General features: G+C 42.8%; 1 protein-coding gene across 10 annotated transcripts in view; it reads right to left on the bottom strand.

Moving 5' to 3' along the window:
* NLGN1 (neuroligin 1) overlaps positions 1-22,149 on the bottom strand; it is a 657,716-nt gene that overhangs the window by 304,170 nt on the left and 331,397 nt on the right. For 8 of the 10 annotated variants that reach the window (XM_083504022.1, XM_083504017.1, XM_083504015.1 and 5 more), the window contains one exon: positions 6,023-6,082. The exons of the other annotated variants lie outside the window; for them this stretch is intronic. In XM_083504022.1, the coding sequence (XP_083360148.1) occupies positions 6,023-6,082 (60 nt within the window). The remainder of the gene's footprint in view (positions 1-6,022; positions 6,083-22,149) is intronic. 10 annotated transcript variants of the gene reach the window in all.

The raw sequence follows: 22,149 nt of genomic DNA, 5'->3' as shown, positions 1-22,149 counted from the left end.
TGTGATAGGTAAAGGTAAAGGGACCCCTGACCATTAGGTCCAGTCATGACCGACTCTGGGGTTGCAGCGCTCATCTTGCTTTATTGGCCGAGGGAGCCGGTGTACAGCTTCCGGGTCATGTGGCCAGCATGACTAAGCTGCTTCTGGCGAACCAGCGCAGCACACAGAAATGGCGTTTACCTTCCCGCCAGAGCGGTACTATTTATCTACTTGCACTTTGACGTGCTTTCGAACTGCTAGGTTGGCAGGAGCAGGGACCGAGCAACGGGAGCTCACCCCGCCGCGGGGATTCGAACCACTGACCTTCTGATCGGCAAGTCCTAGGCTCTGTGGTTTAACCCACAGCACCACCCGCGTCCCTTACTTTGTGATATATTACTGCTAATAATTCCCATGGAAAAATACAAGCGCTGCCCATGGTAAGACAAAGAAATTGATATAGTTACTTTTCCCACTTTGTTGTTGTTATTACGAAACTAGAGAGCTACAGATCATTAGGCTGTAATGTGCATTAGGTGCCTTTGGGGTCTTCTGAAAGAAGAAAAAAAATGATCTAATTAGAGCTGGGTCAGTGGTAGAGCCCAAGGTTTCACTGCTGCATGGATTGGGAAAAGTTGGATATGGGTAGTGATAAAATGGTTTAAAAAAAAGTGGAAGGGAACATTGAAAGGAAAACGGTTCACCTATTATTATTACAGATGTGGTTGAAGTACACTTCATAGCTGGAGAGGTGCTCTGAAATTGGCTGGAAATACGATATCTCTGAGTGATCTACTGATATGGATTTTATTACACCATTGGATTTATGCTCCTTGAATTTGCTAAGCAGATTTATTCAGTTTCCTTCCTGTCACATTTTGTGATTTATTAGCTCATGGTTTCATTTCTCCTTGGGAGTCAGACATTCCATTTCAATCTCTCAGGGCAGAACCAGATGTTACAAAGGGAAGAGGCCCACTAATGAAAACACTACGCTGCCTCTCTTTTCCCTCAGTAACATCTGGGTGTGACATCACCATGTGTGCCACGTCCCCCAACTTTGTGAGTAGTAGTGTCACATCTAATGTCTAAATGCTAGCTTCACTTCTCAGTCAAAGTGACATGGCAAACTTGTGACCCTTCAGGTGTCACTAAACTACAACTCCCATCAGCCTCAGCTAGCACAGTCAATGGTCAGGGCTGATGGGGGTCAATACTGAGGGCTACAGGTTCCCCATCCCTATCTCAAATTGTAGGCAGGGGTGCACATGAACAAGCTCCACCTCCAATGTCCCTGGGCACTCAGGCTTTTACACCCCCCCCAATAAAATAAACTCATGGACCCCTCTCAGAATCTGATTAAAGCTATGGAGTGGCTGGGGAAATCCAGCCAGATGGGCAGGGTATAAATAATATTTTTATTATTATTATTATTATTATTATTATTATTATTATTATTATTATTAATGGATCTCCTCCCCAGAAATATGCACATGAACACAACATTTTTGCACACAATTTTATTGCATGGAGGGGAAAATTTGTGTCTGATTCATAGACCCCAGAAGCCCATCCATGGACCCCAGGTTAAGCACTTATGTTTTGGATCTTCTCACTGCTAAGACGGTGTGTGTGCCCTATCCACAGTTTAAGGCCTTGTGTGTTCAAGCAAGTGCAGTTTACGTTTTCCATTCTTTTCAGTGCAGTGGGGTAGGAGAGATGGGGAACAAATTCACATGCAGCAACCAATGCGCCACTTTGGTTTCAGATAGTACATGGGTAGTTGTTTTATAGTGTGCTACTAGTTTTTTTTTTTTTTTATCGTGTGCCATTCTTGGGCTTCTCTATTGCTCTCTCTCTCCTCACAACAGGTTTCTAATTTAATTTAAGAGGCTCCAGGGGCAAAGAAAAAAAGAAAAACCCAACAGAGGGAGCAGGGAAGTTTGCCCACCTCAGATCACCATCTTACTCAAATGGTCCTCTGTTGTGGGGGGCCTTCCCCATATGCAGCTTTTGCTCCTGAAGACTCTTTAATTTCTCCCCTGTTCAGTGTTAATTGAATGGGGAGAGCTTTAACTGGCTGCAGGGACAAAAACTGGGTGGGGAGAAAGACACTCAGGTCTCATGAAGGACCCTTCAGGTAAACTGATACATCTTGGTGAAAAGGCTTTCAGAACATCCTCATCTATTTTTTTGTTCCTGAAGAACTGCCAAGTCATCCATTACATTTTGAGAGAGATGCATTTTGGCAACTGGAAGCCACACATGGTGTCAGAGCTGTCAGTGTGCTCCGCCTTTGGCTGCCAAAGACCCACAATCCCTGGCTTACAGAAGCTTTTTCTTGGCCACGAAATCCCTGTTTCTCTTGCTGCTCCAAAGCCTTTCTCAGGCACGGAAGTCATGCCTCCTTCTCTAGCTCAGACTGAAATCCAAGACCTGGAATTATTTTGGAGCTTTATTGCAAGGTTCACAATCCTTTGAACTTAGATTCCAGACGGAGCCCTTGAAAACTTCACTAGGATACCTAGTTTTAATGGGAAGGGTGGTTTTCTATGACAAGCTGAGAAGATGCAACTTAACTCATTTCATAGAAGCTTCTGAACTGTGCTCTGATTCTTACCATTCTGTCACTGCCTGCCGAAGCTGGATTTGAGCTGATAGGCTTGAATGTTCAGCTCTTTCAACGAATGAAAGGTACTGATTAACTCAACAGATTTTTAGCTATTAGAGCCTGCCCTAGCAATTATATGGCAAATTAGGAAAGCTACAAAAGGTCCGCTGTGTAAATAGCTGGGGTTTGAAACTATTTCTCAAAATTATCTGTGAGTAACACAGGCTTTTCCAGTTGCTAATTGAATAAAAACTGTGCTTATAAACCTCTAAGTGTTGCATTGCATGGTATGCTTCTATTAATTTCTGGTTATGGCAGGGGACCACTATATTTATGAAAGAACTGCCATCTCTACTGAGAGTGTTAACAGGGTTGCAAAGACACCCAAACAACATGTATCAGAATATGTGTGTTGGGGAGTAGAGGGTGGATGTTCATGAATGAAAAGCAGCGGACAATTTGATGAAGCAATCCAAAAGTGATGTCTTTTCCACATGCAAATGTGCCTGTTTTACACCTCATACTAGAGCAGGTTACATATAACCAATATTGATGTATAGTGGCCAGAAAATTGATAGACCTACAGTGGTACCTTGAGCTACAAACGCCTCAGGTTACAAACACTTCAGGTTACAAACTCTGCTAACCTGGAAGAGTTAGTTCGAGTTGAGAACTTTGCCCGAGGATGAGAATGGAAATTGTGTGCTGGCGGCGCAGTGGCAGCAAGAGGCCCCATTAGCGAAAGCACGCCTCTAGTTAAGAACAGTTTCAGGTTAAGAACGGACCTCCGGAACGAATTAAGTTCCTAACTAGAGGTACCACTGTATTGCATTTGTGAAGGACAACAAAAACAGGATGGCTTTGAAGTACATGACAGACTCAGGAGATGGTGCTGGCTTCATGAACCATGGTGAGATACTATTTGTGCAAGGCTGCACACTACAACATTGCACAAGAAAATAAAATAAAAACAAAAAAACCCAAATCCTTATTCCGCTTCAGCAACCTTTTGTGCAAATGAAAGGAAGAAAGCTGCTAGGCAGCCCATCTATAAAGCACTGTACAAACTGTATTTTCATGCTCCTTGGGTCTTTTTTGGATGCAATCCAACAATGTACAATGTGTGTGTTTGAGGGCAGCTTGCAAAGTGAAGGAATGTGGGGCTAGATATGATTTGGAATGCGTGGGCAGTTATAGGGATTATGAGGCACAATAGTTTATAATCCCCAGTGACATTTTAAAGAGGTGTGTACAAAGTGGGGGAGCGGAATGGATAAAGATGCAATTCTTTGCAATGTCAGAATGGTTAGTCATGCATCGGGGTTGGGGGAAACCAACCAGTGAATGAGAATAAAGTAGCATTGGCAGTGGTGACCATTTCTGAGTATGCCACATTTTTTTCCATCTTCTCCTTGCTTGACTATGTTCTTCTTGGGACTGTTCCAAGCATGTGGAAATGGACATGGTACAGTCCTCTCCATCTCTGGTTTTTGTTTTCCCTTCTCCCCTTTACTCCACCTTGGTGTTTTCCTAATATGGGAATATTTAATGCATTAGTAGTTGTGCTTTAGCAGATGCTTATCTACAGTGTTTGGCATCTGAATCACAGGGGTACCAGGAAGTACTTCAAGGGGATGTGTGCCTTGATTTGGGGCTCCTTGCACAGATTCAACTTTGCTTGAATCAAATAACCTCCTTCCACATTAAATCTTAGACAGTGTACCAACAGGACTGTCCCATCTCAAAAACTGCACATTTGTATCTTAAAGATGTATGCAAGATGAAAAATAATGTTAAATCCAGGTCTGTGTGGAAGGCAAGGTGATTAGGACAAGAACAGTCCAAAAGGAAACACACTCCTAAGTATGGGAAAATGAACTATGGCAAAGTAACCTCTACCACTGACCTCAATTTACAGTTCTCTTAATTCTTGTTTTAAGGAAGAAATAAGTGAAAGGATTGCTATTCAACCATAAACACATTAAGGTAAACAGGAGTTATATTAAATGACCCCGAAGGCTGGGAAGCCCTGTTTTGGGGCAAGCTAATTTAAATAAATAATCGTACTAACAGGGCACTGTTGCTATTTTATGGGAAATAAGATGTTTAGGGATTTACAGACAGTGGGAGAAACCCAAGGACTTGTAGTAAACCTGTGTCCCAAGACTGTAAATCGTGTTTTCATTGGACATCAACATTCCCCCCACACATAAACTGAAACACAAACAGTGGGCATGACCCAGTAGCCTCAAGTCCACAACCTTGGGCCCTGGAGACGAGATGGACAGCAGGCCTGCTTGGGATACTCTGAAATTAAATTAGAAGAATTTGAATAAGAAATAATTCTCAGTAGGGTTTTGCACCAAGTGGAAGACTCAGGACAGTCAAAAGAACAGAGTTCTACGCACAACAGGGAGTTCAAGTGAGAAATTCGCTTCCAGTAGCTGTAGTGATGGTTACCCAACCTGGATCGCCTTAAAAGAGGATCGGACAATTTAATGGACATTGATGTCATCAGTGGCCATTTCTACCTCTGCTGTCAAAAGCTGGGAATCACAGGTGCGGAAAAGGCTTTGGTGCTCAGGATCTGCTTTTGGGCTTCCTATGGGCATCTGGTTGGAAGGGCTGGCCCTTTGCCATGATCCAGGAACGCTCTGCCTGTGAAGGGTGTTATTACTATTATTTTTAAAATTGTATTTTATGAAATCTCTCTAACAAACGAAGACAAATTCATGTGTGTGTCTCTATAATTCCGTGTTAAGGCTATCAATTCAGAAGAGACTGGCAACTGGGTCTTCAGAGCTTTCTCTCTTGTTGTCATGCCTACTAAGGTTACGCAGAGTTTGTGATACCATTTTTGGGACCTGAAGCAGAAGTCAAAGAGTTGCAGTCACAACAGTCCAGTTGCTTGGGAAACACTTTTATCACAGCGTTTATCATTCCTTCCCCAACAAACACAACATTTCCATATTTATTAAAATGGCATTAAGTGGGTGACAGAAAAGAAACGAAAACACAGAGTTTTGTATTCGGTGAAATATACAGAAACAGAGGTTAGAAAACATGCAAGAAGGTGTGAGAGAGAGAGACTCTTTCCAAAGCGTGTTAGTTATCATGGACAAAATTGAGTCAAAAGTGGGATGCAACATATCAGGAGTCTGTTCCGGGGAAACAAAAGTAAAATGGCCTCCGGGTTGGTTTGTTTTTAAAACACTGTTATCTTAAGAACTTAACAACATTCTTTCTTTTAAGAAAAATTAAAATATGTAACAACAAGCAAGAAGACAAAACACATCAAAAATGGGAATTTAAAAAAAACAAATCTTCAAAAGAAGACAAGAAGTAAAAAAAAAAGAAAAAGAGGGGAGAAAAAAGATTTTTCAAGGGGGGGGTCCTTGTCATGCAAATCAGTTTGGCAGGGGGAAAAAATACCTTCATCCTCTGCACCTTCATTATCACCTAAATCATCTGTCTGTTTCTTTGTTAGGGGACCTAGGATTGAGAACGGAGAAAATGGAGGAAAAAGACAATTCAAGAATATACAAGACTGAGGGAAAAAAGTAGTCAGTATTAAACTTCCAAGGACGTTTCAAGAAAAACCACTTGTGGGGACAGGAGTACTCTCAAAAAAAGGATTTTTCAGCAAAATATTCCCTATATATATATATATATATATATATATATATATATATATATATATATTCCATACAAATATCTAATGTAAAAAACCAAATATGCACACCATAAATTATATTAAAAATTAATGAACCAACATCCAATAATTCTTTTTGGAAATAAACCCAAAACATACCCACCATATTTAATAACATTGAGGAAGCAATTTAATCTATTTAATCTTTTAGTTCGTTTCTCTAAAAATTTAAACCATTTAAAAAATCTTGTTCTTGGTTTCAATGTAGGAGATACCTGATTATAATTTTTAAAACAAAAACAAACAGGCCTTTACAGTGAGTTCCCTTCTAAAGAAATATTATGTGAAATGCAAATTGATTTCCATAATTCCAGCCATGGTGGCTAATACATTCCAAGGATAATCATGTCCTAGATTTTGTTTAGTGCACCCATTAATTTGTAATTTAATTACAACCTTGGATAGAAGAATGTTTTCAAACCTTTCGATACCTGCTGACGTATTTGTTAAAAATAACAAGGTTTCAAAATGGGATTCGCACCCGGATACTGGAAGGGTTCCTTCCACAGAGGTGATTACAGTCTCAGCAGGTCATGGTATTATCATACAATCGATTCGTAAGAATAAAGGAATTAAGACTTAGTATCATTCCATGCTCAGGACAGCAATACTATTAACAAGTGTTAGGCGATTAATCTTACTTTGCAAGGGGGGGGGGGAATGGGTACCCTTCTCCTCAAGCACACAGCATAGTCAGTAAAATGCTCCAGAAGGAAAGTCAAAGGCCATCAGAGAACACCATTTCCATATGCCATGTATTTTCACACTTTGAAGCACAAAACAAAAGCAGCTGAAACTCAGCATTATATTTCTTTTTTTCTCCTCGAACAAGCACAGCTCCATGACATTCTGTAATCTGCATGCAAAACACACACAGAGAGACACACACACACCCTCCCCCCGCCGAAGTCAGTACAACTGTGAAACTTTTAAGTTAAAAAAGGCAGCCAAGCACACAGTTGAAAAGGAAAGGGGGGGGGAATCTCATGCATAAAATAACAGTAGAAGGAAACAAGAGAGGAGATGAAAGGTTCATGTTGGTACCTAGAGCATGGGTAGGCAAGAGGCATGCATCGTCTCACAGAAAAGTTGAAACATTTGTATTTTAAAAGCTCTGCTTCTTTCGACTTTTTCTCTCTCTCTCTCTTCCGAGTGACTGCATGCTAGTACATCAACCCGAAATCTGCACTGTGGAAAAGGATGCTACCTTTGCATCTAGCAAGTTAAATGGAAATTGGATGGCTGAGTTGAAGGTCTTTGTGAGAAATATAACCAGCCCATGAGTGAGCATGAGACTTTTTACTTAGAAATAAAAGCAAAACAACCTTCTTGTACAACGGGAGGGAAAACACCTACAAGGTGCTGGAAGTCTCAAACCATGTATCTCACTCTATGCACATCTACTATATCTTGTCAAAAGCAACTGTCTGGTGCTCTCAGCGCTACCAGTTGAGATGGGCAGAAGGTGGTATTGCAGATACAGAATACCGATAGGCTTCTTATGAAGGTGCCACCTTTGGCCTGAGATATTCAGCTAAACAACAACTTCTTCTTCTTCTTCTTCTTCTTCTTCTTCTTCTTCTTCTTCTTCTTCTTCTTCTTCTTCTTCTTCTCCTCCTCCTCCTCCTCCTCCTCCTTTACAAAAATAACAGCTGCTATGAACATACAAATCTGACTTAGACTGAGCCATATCCTTATTGGTTTAGCACACTGTGGTCTACTATGGATGGTGGAAGCTCTCTGCGGTCTCAGGCAGAGATCATTCCTAGCACCCAAGAGACTGAACCAGGGTCTGAACCTGGAATGTCCTGCATGCAAAAATGTCATAGTCAATTTATTTACCTACCACACCCCCCCCCAATGCATCTGGGTTCAAGCGGTGTTAGAAACCGAGATATGAAAACTACGTGCTAAATGGCACCTTAAACCTGGGTTATGGGCACAACAACAGAATGCCCAGGCGCACTTTTTTATAAGAATACAAAGCTGAAAATGAATGAACTGCAGCTAAAATATTATATTCATTTTTCACCTGGTCTAGTCCTTCCCCTGCCCCCCCCCAATATTCTTTAGAGGGTCTCTTCTCCAGTCCTCAGAGAGCAGCTGGAAGTGGGGAGGCAGAGAAAGGTCCTCCTTTCCTTCCACTCTGCAGTTTCAATCTGGAATCTTAGGCGCAGCACTGCACCCAGAGCTCAGGAACTGTTCATGCTAATGAAATTCCCTGTCGCAAAAGGCGCCTAGAACAATGGGAGTTTTGAACACTGCAAGTGGTTCACACAAAAAAAGTCTGAATAGCACAAAATAAAGCTGTGCCGTGCAGGTCATCAGTCTTGAGAGCCAACCTAGACAGCATAGCCATTGCCTCCTCGTCCTCTTGCTGCTACACCTATATGGGTTATCTGTGCTTGGACCTGCCATTTCAAGAATTCACTTTGTGCCCCTTCTGCTTTGCTGTGCTCTGTCACCGACATGACCCTTCTCTAAAAACAGACACAGCTCCCACTCCCTGACCCTGAAAACCAAATTTTTCTCCAAACCATTTTTTAAAAAAGTGATCTTTTAGGAGGTCACGTAATCGATATTGCACATTACCAGTTACATCATGAACCTGAGAAAGTGGGCTGATTCATACACAAAACAAAAGACTTTTCAGCCTCCGCAATGCTGATTCAGAGGAGATTTCTCTTCTTAATCAAGAGACTCTGCCAGGTCCAACCTCCCACCAGGACAAGCTGATGATTCTCATTAGTGCTAATGGGAAAATGGACCCACATGGCAGTTTGGGGGAGAAAGAGCATTTTGCATCTCATCAAGGCGCTATTGCAGAAACAAGAGAATCACTGTACATGAGTGGGGAATTCCTAATGAACTCTGAACTCATTTAATTTCTGTGTGCTGCTTGGTCTACCATTACTAAAAACATAAGTCATCCCTTTTAATCTAGCTTTAAAGCCACCAGTGTTAAAAAAAAGGAGGACGTGCCACATTTTAACCTTTCATGAATTTGATGGTGGCGCCTGCAGGAACGCATTTAAAAATGCCTAATCACATGGGCAAGACATCTCTGTAGCCATATGGGTGGATTTTAATTATTTTGGAGCACACAATTATTTTTCCATTTAATGATGCAGCAAAGCAGACATTTGTATTCTTTTAAAAGGAATGAAAGTCTTGTCCAAAAGCTGTGCACGGTCAGACAGAAAGAAGTTAAATTGCACTGAGCCTTATCTATCAGCTGCTTTGCAAACAGAATAACCTAGCAGGCACTGTTTTTAATCAGCACTTCTCCCTTACGTTCATGACTATCCATTCCCATACCTCATATAAAAAGGAAATTAATATTTACAACAAAACTGCCATAGCCTTTAAATTTAACTAACTCCAACAGGAAAGATAAGCATTCGGAAAGTTTTTGGGTGTCTGGGTTTTGGAAGCAAAGACGTCATTGGAATTTACTCAGAAAGCAATGGCCAAATGAACTGAACAAGCTTACTTAGGAGTAAGCCTGCAATCCTGTGCATGCTTGCTTAGCCTGCAGTCCCAGTTAGCCTCATAGAGCTTTGTCTATCTTAACAAGCCTTTGTTATTAATCACATGTTAACCGTACTTTTCCTCAAAATATCACAGGGCAATGAATATACTGTAAACCAGATGAGGGTAGCCAATGGGTCTCAAAACCTTGGTGAGTTAGGAACCTTCCCTCCATGTGAAGACAGGCTATGGTGGATTGAGCAGGCGAGACCAATAATGGGTCCAATGGTCAAGAGGCTTCTATGCATGCTGTAGATGGAAGTGAGGGACAGAAGAGGCCCATCAAATTGGGAAGGTAGCCCATCTAGGAGATGGAAAACTCTTAGCCTAAACCTCCAATGCCTTGTGGAATATCTTCAGGAGAAGAAAAAGCTAAGAAGTAAACCCTACACAAATCTGGAGTGGAGTTGTGAAGACGTTTGGTGCCAAATGTATTGCTCTGATTTTGATTTTGGATCCCATCAGTGAGTCCAAGAGGGGGATCTTGTCATCTGAGCAGCCCAGGACCTTCACGCACACTGCCCATGTTTGCACCCTGAGGAGATCACTTTGGTGCTGCTAACACAGCAGTTTGACTTCACACTCCAATGTCTCTTGAGATAGATGGATGCCAGTAAGGAGAATGTATATGCAGCTATCCCATTTTATCCAAACTACAACTTAAGTTAGGCTGTAGAACTGTGGCTCTTGCACTAGTGGATGGGCGACTTTGAATGTTGCACAGCAGAGGAATACAGCTAAATTAATGCTAGCCGAAACACATCCTGCAACAGGTTGCATAATTTAATATGCATCAAAGTTAACATCAGCCTGTTTATGTAATAATGGTCCACTGGTGCAAAACATTTCACCAGTGGAGCCACAGATGATGATGATGAAGAAGATAGCAATGATAAATGTTACATTGCACTCATGAGAATAGAAGCCTACTAAACACTTACTGGATGGCAGTGAAAAACCTCATCTGCCTGTATTGAGGACAACAATGCCAAAACAATAAAAATGAGAAGGGTCAGTTTTAGGACTGAGCTGTGACATTTCTAACTCTATGCATGTGGGAATTCCACAGCATTTTGCTCTCCCGAGTTACCCCCTTTCCTTCTCACTTGCAGGAGCACTCCAACCCATAATCAGAGTTAATTAAGCTAATTGCTGGCTGTGACAGTATTATTTCACTATGCTTTGCCCAACCCCAAATATCCTTTGTTCTTCTCCTCCACCACCCCCTGTATCAATAGCCAGCAGAAGAATAAGCTATAAAGAACCAAGTCTTGCTCCCGCCTCTCTTCCCCTTCAACCCTATACTAAGATGCAACATTGTCTTACATTGAATGTAACTAAGAGACTCGATGATTTAAAAAGAGAGAGAGACATTGCACGTTCTTTTATAAATCAATAAAATCCTTAATAATAAAAAAAATCAAGAGAGAGCGCAAAGGAGGATTAAGGAAATATGATGAGGCATGGGAGAAACTTTATACGCTGCAGGAAGCGACAAATGAACTCCTGAGTTGTGCTTGCACACTATTGTCTTTGTGAACTTTTGCTCTAACTCAAGGAAGGAATTTGCACACTTTCCCTGGGATGAAATGCACAAGCAGCAGTTTCTGCATCTCACCATGAAGGAGATGACCAACTGCTCCTTTTGCATGTTACAGTATGTAAATGGTGGTGAAACGGACATGCAAACCATCTTGCACATTTGCTTCAAGACACTTCCTGCAAAATGCATGCAGGCCTATGAAGCTGCCTGCTTCCAATCAAATCAGACCATTGGTCGATCCAGCTCAGAATTTGACAGGCAGGAGCTCTTCTGGGATCAAGGCAGGAGTCTTTCCAAGCCCTTTCTGAAGAGACAAGGCACAAAACCTTGGGACCCCTTTGCACGGAATACACATGCTCCTACCAAATCAATCCCTGGTTGAGACAGCTAAGTGACAACGGCTCCCCCCTCACCTCCAACCCTGCTCTCCTGTCTTTACGACCAAGACAAATTCAGGTTTTCCCATCTCTGTACATTTCCCTATCCCTTCATCTCTGTGCCAGATAACATTACACACACTGAATTGCTGTCTGCCATGCATCTGTTAAAAATGCAGGATTTCTGCTGGGAGAAAGCAAAGCTGAATAGAACAGTGTGGCACATGGAGTAGGCAACCTGATTTTACACCCTAATACAGTGGGGTGGGGTGGGATCAACCATGCCTGCCAACTCTGGACAGCAGAAATCACTCGGAGCCCACTGCTGCCCCAGCCCATTCACAGAGCAGTCAAGCTGCCCAAAAATAATTTGGGGGTTTGCTTGTTTGTTTTGTTTTGCTTGCAGCAGGGAGAGAGCAGGTAAGGAAGGAGCAGATGCCTTGACAGCCCTGTCTCTTGAAGAGGGCAGAGGGTCAGTCTGCACTGTCCTGCGTTTCAGGTGTGATTATTTCTCAGGTCATCACCACAGTTGCTTTCATAATACACTGCTTTCCCACAACTATGCTTTGAATATATCCAAGAGAAGGCCTTGGAACCTTGGTGTGAAACTTATCTCCCCCTTCTGAACGCCATTATACTGGATGCAACCAGCAGCGGCTGCAGACAGGGTGGCATTGCTCAGGTTGCTATGGGTTACCAAGAAAGGGAGGGGAAAGGCAACAGGGAGCCTATTAGGACCACAGCAAGCAAGGAGGGGAGTTTTTAATCCTTTTATCCTTGAACCTATAGAATCATAGAATTGTAGCGTTAGAAGGGACCCTGAGGGTCATCTAGTCCAATCCCCTGAAATACAGGAATATGCAACTGTCCCTTACAGGGATCGAACCTGCAACCTTGGGATTATCAGACCATGCTCTAACCAATTGAGCTATCCAAGCTTGAAGACGCACCTGCTTTAACTGTTTTAATTGCTGATTGTGCTGTTTTACTGCACCATCTAATTTGTGAAATTTTATGTTAACGTTTTGATGGAATTGGGGTGTTTGTGTGTTTTACTTATATGTTGTTGTGGTTTGGGAAATGGTTTTATACATGCAAACTGCTTAGGAGATACTTTGGCAATTGAGCTATTTGTCTCTGTGCATGTGCTCCTGCAGAAAGAGGGCAAATGGGTGATTGGGCTAGCTGAGATCATCTATGTGACTTATGTAGAAGGCATTGCTTGGGTTCTCGGTTTGGCCTTGTTTAACACCACTAGTTTTGCCATGCAGCTCAGTGTGCATAGTGCCACAGTTGCATCCAGTACTTGATTCCTGATTGGCTGGGATCACTTTGGAAAGGAGAAGGATGCCCTAACTCAATCTTTCACAAAGATACTTGTCATTAAAATCCTCAGCCTTCTCACAAGATAGGGGTGGTTTTATTTATGATGGGGTGAGTTGGTTCAAAAGTGTAATAGGTGAACATTTGACACAGGTCTACTGCAAGATTTTGTGGTGAGTGCAGGACTCTACCCTGGTGTCTTTTGAGTGGTTCTGGGAGGGATCCTATGATTTTTGGAAGCTTATCAAGTGTTCCTTGTTGAGATCAGTAATTGTGAACAAGCATGCCCAATAAACATCTTGCCCGCCAATATTGGACTTCCCCTGTAATGTGCAATCACAGAGTACCACTGAATGTGAGATCTCTTAAACCTCACAGTCCTTTACAGAGCTTAGCAGACCTATGACAGCTAGGTAGATGTGGAAATCATTCTTTGATGGTAGCAGCTTTGGGGATTGCTGCTCTATCCAGTTGGCTCATTCACAAAATGCTAGGGAGAACAGCTTCAGCAGAAATACAAAAGCAGCATGGTTAGAAGACTTGAAGAATCCAGATATATGCCAGGAACAGACATTTGCTTTCTGAGAAACCTTCAACACTATTGCAACATGTATTTTGAAGGCTTTTTTTTTTTTTTTTTTGGCTACTAGATGATGCCGTGTGTCTGACATCTATTTGGCTACCTGAAGCTTTTATGATGAGCAGAAAAAAAGTGAAAGCAGCACACTCTCTGGCAAACCCAGCAGCAAAGCATGGAAATGTGGCATGATGCCATGTTATCCACACAGCTGCCTTCCCAACTCCCACCCTAAATCCAAAGCTGCTGTAGATTTCCCCAGCTGAAAATTCTGTTTCCTGCATTTCCTATCAAATGCTTGAAGTCACAAAGTCAGATTTTGCCTGAACAAAATTGTTCCACTCCACAGCCTGTCACATTGAGAGGCATGTGTGTCCTCAAGACTTGATTACCTTAACAAACTGGGGGGGGGGGGCTGCCCTTGTATCTGGTCCAGAAGCTTCAAATAGCACAAAATGAATTGGACAGACTGCTCAGAGGAGCAGGCCACTGGCATCATGTTGCCCCTCTGTTGAGTTGAGCTGCAGTGGTTGCCGATTTGCTGCTGGGCCAGGTTCAAGGTACTTGTGTGAATTCACAAAGCCCTAAACATAGATGGGGTAAGGCGATCTTACAGGTAAACTGGACCCAAGTTGTTAAGGGCTTTACATACCAATAGTAACATATTGAACTTGGTCCAACAGCAAAATGGCAGCTGATGCTGATGAGCACAGGTGTTCTTTGCTAACAACGCCTCAGTCCTCTCAGCAATCATGCTGCAGAACTCTGCACTAACTGCAGCAACTCAATCAAGTGCAAGGGAAGCCCCACACAGAGTGCATTGCAGTAATCTGGTCTTGAAGTAACCAAATGCATTAACTACCGTGGCCAAGTTTTCCTGGTCCACTTCTGGCCATAGCTGGCAAACCAGTCACAGGTGGTAAAAGCCACTTCTAGCCATACAAGTGTCAGGGACCATGTTGAGGAGGGCTACACTGAGGAGGAATGGTGGGAGCCTCTCCCTGCTCCGCATCAGGATCCTGAATGTTCCCAGGAGCAGGAGGACAGTATAGAATTGGAACAGTGGTTTGCAGAGGGACATAGTTCAGAAGACAGAAGCTAGGAAGTACTGGATGGGGAACAGCTAGGAGGAGAAGCACTGGGAGAGAGAGGTATCAGACTCACTTTCTCTGGAAAGTGTTCATCCGCTCAGCCCAAGGTCAAGAAGAGCAGATAAGGTGGCAGCACAGAAAGCACGGCGGTTACGAGATCAGGTTACAAGACATGGTATGACATGGGTGACTAGGGAGGAAGTGGGTGGAACCCTTAATTGGGAGCACCTTCATTCCTAGGAAATGGATTCTTTGTCCTCTTGCTGTGATCATTAAAGTTTCAAACTGGTAAGAATTCTCCTTTCTCTTTGTTCTGCTTATCTACAGCTGAAGGGGGGAGGAAGTCGATTTCCTGAAGCCTGATGGCAGGCTACCTGACCCTGTAGTGACAGGGCTAGATCCAAAAGCACCCGCAAACTGTGAACCTGCTCCTTCAGGGAGAATGGAACCCTCTCTGGGATAGGCAATTGACCAATTCCTCAGACACAGGAGCTACTCACCCACAGTGCCTCTGTCTTGCCGGGATTCAAGTTCAGCTTGTTTTCCCCTCGTCCATCTCACCATTGCATCCAACCTCTGTGCTTATTACTCATCTGCCCCTGCCCCATATTTCAAGATCTAAATACCATAAGGTCTGGTAACCCTAAAGAGGAATTGCCTACTACCATGGAGGGGAGGTATATAATATTGGCACTTTCATTGCTTGCTTGCTGCCATTGTGGAAGTGCCATCTGTGGTGATTGCTGCTCATTAGACTACCGGTGAGGTTCACTACAGTCTTTGAGCAAAGTGCAGCTTGGTGTCAGAGATGCTGATTCAACATCTGAACAACTCCATCTGTCTAGAAGCACCCTTACAAAAGATTTTTTTCCCCAATTTGAACTTCCCCCTGCACCTCGGCTGCCCGAAGACATCTATTTTAGCAGAGAACAGCCGATATAATTACACTCTGTTTACACTGTATTCAAAAGGTAATGCATTAAGTACATGGCTGTAAGGCAGTTTTCTGTAAATACATCACTCTTAGATAATGGTATTAAACACAAACACGGGGCGGGGGGGGGGGGACCTTGAGTGCTACTGTAATTATGTTGGGATAATTTTTTATAGCGCGGTGCTGTAACATGGGGGAAATTACTTGATCCCAAACTGAATTCCTTTCAACCCTAGACCTGGGAAGTGGGGCGGGAGCAGGGAATGAAACCATTTCACCTGCTGCATGAAAGCATCACCTGAAAGAAGTGTTTCTCTATAAATAAATTTATAAATAAAATCTGTTTATCAGAACTTCCGAGGTCAGTGCAGGATAAGAGGCAGCAGACTGCTGAAAGAACCATAACATAATGGATCTTTTCCCACAGAGTCATACACATCCTCTCTATATTGTTTCATATTGTCATGTTTTGTGTTATTTATATTCTGACTTTGTGACTTTGTGTTGTGAAGCACCCTGAGATCTGCAAGTACAGGAAGGTATACAAATTTAAGATAATAATAATAATAATAATAATAATAATAATAATAATAATAATATCATAGAACTGTAATGCAGGAGTCTCAGCCAAAGCATCAATGGCAGGTGGTCATCCAACCTCTGCTTAAAATCATCCCATGAAGGATGGTCCACCATCTCTCATGACAGTCTGTTCCACTGTCAAACAGTTCTTACAGCCAGAAAGTTCTTCCTGATGTTTAATTGGAATCTCTTTTCTTCAACCAGGCCTTGGGATGATTAGCATCCTATATACCCTTTGTTGGTTCAGGTGTTTATTCTTCTTTTTATTACATATTGTGTGTACTTTTATGTTGTTAACTGCCCCGGGATCTGCAGATGAACAGTGGTATGCAAATTTAATATAGTAGTAGTGGTAGTAATTTGAAGACAGCCATCATATCTCCATGATACTCAAGTTCCTTCTATACAGTGGTACCTCGGGTTAAGTACTTAATTCGTTTCGGAGGTCTGTTCTTAACCTGAAACTGTTCTTAACCTGAAGCACCACTTTAGCTAATGGGGCCTCCTGCTGCCGCCGTGCTGCCGGAGCACGATTTCTGTTCTCACCCTGAGGCAATGTTCTTAACCCGAGGTACTATTTCTGGGTTAGCGGAGTCTGTAACCTGAAGCGTATGTAACCACTGTAATAGGAAACTATCAAATGTTTTCAGGCAGGAAGGATGGCGATCGGGAAGGAACATGCTTATTTCATCTAACTGTTCAAAGATCACAAATGCACATCCAGGTGCTGCGATTTTATTATTTCACGAATACTACAGCACCAGAATTCCCCCACTGCCCCCATGTTTGAATACTTCTATTTAACCTCGGTTGGCTTTCCCTTTTCTCTTTCATGCCAGTGTGACGCAGGGCAAGCTTCCTTACATCCCACCCTGCTATCTGCTGAAGGAAATGCTTAACAAGCCCAATGCGATATACAAATAATGAATGGGAGGTATACTCAAATGTGACGGTGGCTGGATCTTTGCATAATTTACTTGCACAAATGGGGGGGGGGATCTCTGTTTAATGCTCTAGGGAGCTGCTGCCAGCCAGAGTGGACCAAGGGCCATCAACGAGGCATTCCCAGGTTTCAATGTGCATATGGCACATCTTATGCTACCTGGAAATGTAAATATCCTCTCAAAATAGCCCAGTGTGTGAGAGATGATTTGTTCCCCCTGCTCAGTTTCCTCTTCATTATCTGAGGCACTCCTATGTTGAAGTTGCCCCCTTAAACACACCCACATTTGACTGACACCCACCTTCACTTCCGTTCTTAACAAAGGAGAGGTACCCAAAGCTTGTCTGCTCTTTTAGATATGGCAGCCATTTTGAGCTCTGCCACATCCCTGTGGCTGCCATAGGGTGGAATGCTGCCATAACCCCCCCCCATAGCAGCCATTTTGTGAACTGGACCAATAGTCCGACTAATGGTATATGGCATGTTCCTATGAATGTGCTGCATGGAAAGCATGGCCTTGGTGCCTCCAGTGGAAGAAATAAAATTTCACCTTTTCCACTGAGGCACTGTTTTGACAATGGTTCCTCTGCAATTACGAAAGGCCCACACTCCCTACTGCTCCAGCCCAGCAAGGCTTTCATTTGATTAAAGCCGCATTAACTTCTCTATGGATGAGTTAGCCATATGATCTGCTGATGTGTCCCTTTAATAAAGAAAATTATATTAACACACCATGAGGTATAAGAATTGCTTTATGTAATAGCTGCAGACATAAAAGCATTAAGCACATCATTAATAACCATCTGCCTTGGAAAACAGTGCCATGGGTAACATTGGGATCTCTTCTGTTTAGTACATAACCAAATCAACACTTTTTTTTCCTGAAGAAGGCTTGTATTTAAAAAGAGTATCCCTCAAGGGCTTTATATTGGGATATAAAAGATGCCCAAGGGCTTCTATAAGCTTTTATTCAGAATCTTTATATGCTTTGAGGGAAGCTGTAAGAACTTCAGAAGTAGCCTGCTATGTAAGAGCTGAGACTCATACTATCCAGGAAGTGATTGCAGAGGTGGACCTACATTTTTGGAGCCCGGAAGGTTGAACTGTCATGGGTCCCCCTTGGCAACCAGCAACAAGGTCTGGGTAACCATGGCTACCGTCTTCAATGGGATAGTTCCATGACAGATCACCAACTTTTATAACATCTGTGCTAAAAAGGTAAAAGGACCCCTGACCATTAGGTCCAGTCGTGACCAACTTTGGGGTTGTGGCGCTCAACTCGCTTTATAGGCTGAGGGAGCCAGCGTACAGCTTCCACGTCATGTGGCCAGCATGACTAAGCCGCTTCTGGTGAAGCAGAGCAGTGCACGGAAATGCCGTTTACCTTCTCGCTGGAGCAGTAGCTATTTATCTACTTGCACTTTGACGTGCTTTCGGACTGCTAGGTTTGCAGGAGCAGGGACCGAGCAACAGGAGCTCACCCCGTTGTGGGGATTCGAACTGCCAACCTTCTGATTGGCAAGTCCTAGGCTCTGAGGTTTAACCCACACAGCCACCCGCGTCCTAAACATCTGTGCTACTGACTCTCAAACTTTGGGATGGTTGAAATAGATACAACAACAAAATAATCAAATGGAGTCATGCAACTCAGATTGGGTCTACTAGATCCATTTTTTAAAAAAGCAATGTGGACAAATGTTGTTTTTGGGGGCCCTCAGAATTAGGGTTCTGAAGCTTAAGATTCATTAGTTTCATGATCTGCAACTGGGTGATTGAGGTGACAGATGCCAGAAATGTGACTACTTCTCTTGCCAGAGTTTCCTGCCGCAAGCTCAGGCAACATTCCTATGGAAAGAGGTAATCAAAGTTCAAGGGCACATTCCAGCCAGGCAAAGACAACCATGGTGGGAATGAAACAGTGAGGAGTGTGGTCTGAGGAGAAATCAAAGGGTCGATCTGAGAGGCCTGGACTCAACCCCAGGACTGAGGTTCTCCATTCCTAAAGATTATGAGTCTGGATGTGCTTCATTCACCAACGGAAGGCTATTTTTGGTGACAAGTTCTTTGATCGTTTAGGAGAAAGCATGAAACAAAAACCCATTTGTTTGTTGATATGTATATCCCACTTCCTTCCCAAAAAGGAAATCCATGGCAGCATGACAGTTGTGACTTATGTTTCTAAAAATTAATAGAAACCCAGGAACATTAACTCAGAGCCAACAGACCACTTGCTGGGTTCCAAAGGTGCTATGAAAGGTCTTTATCACAGAGTTAAGGGGAAAGTAGTGATGCTTTTGAATTATGGTTCTGGAGGACACTTGAGAGTCCCATGGACTGCAAGAAAATCAAACCTCTCCATTCTGAAGGAAATCAGCCCTGAGTGCTCACTGGAAGGACAGATCCTGAAGCTGAGGCTCCAATACTTTGGCCACCTCATGAGAAGAGAAGACTCCCTGAAAAAGACCCTGATGTTGGGAAAGATGGAGGGCACAAGGAGAAGGGGACGACAGAGGATGAGATGGTTGGACAGTGTTCTCATAGCTAACTTGAGTTTGACCAAACTGCGGGAGGCAGTGGAAGACAGGAGTGCCTGGCATGCTCTGGTCCATGGGGTCACAAAGAGTCGGACACGATTAAACAACAACAAGTGATGGGGCCGGGGAGGCCTCCCTAGGGAGAACATTTCACAGTAGGGCTGCCATGGCCCAAACCACTACTTTTCTTTTTACTGTTACCCACCCAGGGAACATCAAAGCACACAGAGCAGGACCTCTGATGCTGCTCTGCGATATACTGATTTGCATATGAGATATTCATGCTTCAAGGTATCCCAGCCCCATCTGTGATGGCAAGTACCATCACAAATCAGCAGTATCTAAGTGGTTTCAAAGAGAAGAATCTACTCCAGCTTTCTCCTACCTCATTCAAAATCCCTTTCTTCTAAACATGACAATTTTCGATGTGGCATAGAATAGAATATATGAAAATGGGGAGAATGGCTATCTTCACCTCCAATGACCAAATTATAGACCTCTTTGCTGTTCAATTATAACTATTTTTCCAGGCATTCTGGTTTTGGGGTCATGCTCTTGAGACCTTAAGTATGCCTTCTTCTGCCAAGAACCACCATAGATTATTTTAAGCTGTTTCTTGGAAAGTGTGTCTGTAGTGTTGACTCTATGTGGATTTGAAAGAATTATTAAAGGCCATCAGCTGGTCTAGCTTTTACACTTTATTTATTAGAGACTCTCTAATGCTCTCCATCTTGTTGTGCTTCATCTCAGACAGAAGAAAGAGCGTACTTGATTTATACTTTGATGTTCCAGAGTGAACAAAACCAAGCAAACTAAAATGAATGCACAGCAAGCACTGTTTTAAGAAACGCTTGCAAATTTATGGTGATGTCTAGGAGAATGTTCAGTTTAATTTAGATAAAACATTTTAAATCTGTGCTACGGGCTGCCGGCTGCCGGGCCTTCCTTCTTGCCCTTGTTTGTTCTCTCTCTTTCTTTCTCGGCATCGTTTACAAGAAATCCTATGAATAAAAAATTCTACGGGTCCACAATTTTCAACAAATACATATTGGGAGATGTGGGATGAACAAGACAACCAAGTCCTGTCAGGTGCCCATTAAACACCCTGGATTAGTCATTCAGAGCTATCACAGCTACCTATACCTCTTTCTGCTGAAACATTAGTCTTGGAGGTTGGTACATATCATGTATATAGTAAGGGTGGATGAGAAATTATTTTCAGTATGCATTTAAAGCTGAATCTATCAGATTCACACTTTCCTAAACAATATGTGAAATGAAACACAGCCACCCTTACTTAGAAATTCACACACATTATACGATGCAGCTCTCCAGCCTAGGAACATGTACAAAAGCACACCTAAGAGGAAATAGTGTGCATAAAATAAACACATTTAGTAAAAATAGCAAACAAAAATGCATTATATATGGGTAAATTCCTTGCAAAAATGGGTGCATTAGTCAAATGGATTAAAAATGTGTTTATTGGGGAAAATTCACACTAAAATGCTGGTGAATGTTCATGAGGATTTCTTTTTTTCTTAAATGCAAATTGCTGCAAAATGTGGAGAACTGGTAAAAATGAGAAAGTGAGAGAAATGATAGATTCTTCCATCCCTATAAATAGGCCTGTACCTCTGACTCCAGATAACGCTTAACGCTACTGATGAAGTGGACTGTAGTCCATAAAAGCTTATGCCATGATCAGTGCATTAGACTTTAAGGTGCCACAAGACCCTTTGTTGCTTTTGCACATCTCAGCGGCTCGAGATAACGAAGAAGTGAAGGGCTGCTTCCCTGCCAGCAGGCTTTTCTGGCACTTGATCGAAAGCTCCAGCGCCACTCACTCACCACAAGGAGAAGCCAATTGTTCGGTGCAATGCAAAACACATATAGAATGTTACTTCCCGTGCCATATGTCATCTCCCTTTCACGCTGCCAGTTTGCCAGACGACAGCGAGAAAGAGAGGAAAGAAAGCCCCATGGAACTCTAAGTGAATACATATCAGCACAGCAAAAATATCCTAAATTGCATTTCTTGGTTTCTTTATATCTGCATCAGTAGAGCAAGGGAAGAGGAAAGCTGTAGAAAAACCGGCAAGCTGGGTGCTTCCAGCCATGGCATTTACACTTGCGCAGGCATGGTTTCTTCGCTCGCTTTTTTCAAGATGCAGTCAGTCAATCACCATTTTGCTGTTTCCCACCGTGTTCCTGATACTATGGCTGTTTCCATTTGCATTGACCCTTCCTCTTAAGCAAGGGTGCAGAGCCTTTTTCAGTCAGAGGAGACAGTGGCATGGGGAAGAGCTCAGAGCTCAGTGGTAGAGGGGTCATGGCACAGCAGTTTCATAGAATCAAGGAATTTTAGAGTTGGGAGGGACCACAAGGATCACCTCATCCAATGCAGGAATA

Source organism: Podarcis liolepis, assembly GCF_965112155.1.
Source record: "Podarcis liolepis genome assembly, chromosome: 5".
In the NCBI taxonomy this organism is placed as follows: Eukaryota; Metazoa; Chordata; class Lepidosauria; order Squamata; family Lacertidae; genus Podarcis; species Podarcis liolepis.
Note: the sequence above shows the minus strand (reverse complement) of the source record. Positions and strands in the feature narration are given on the sequence as shown.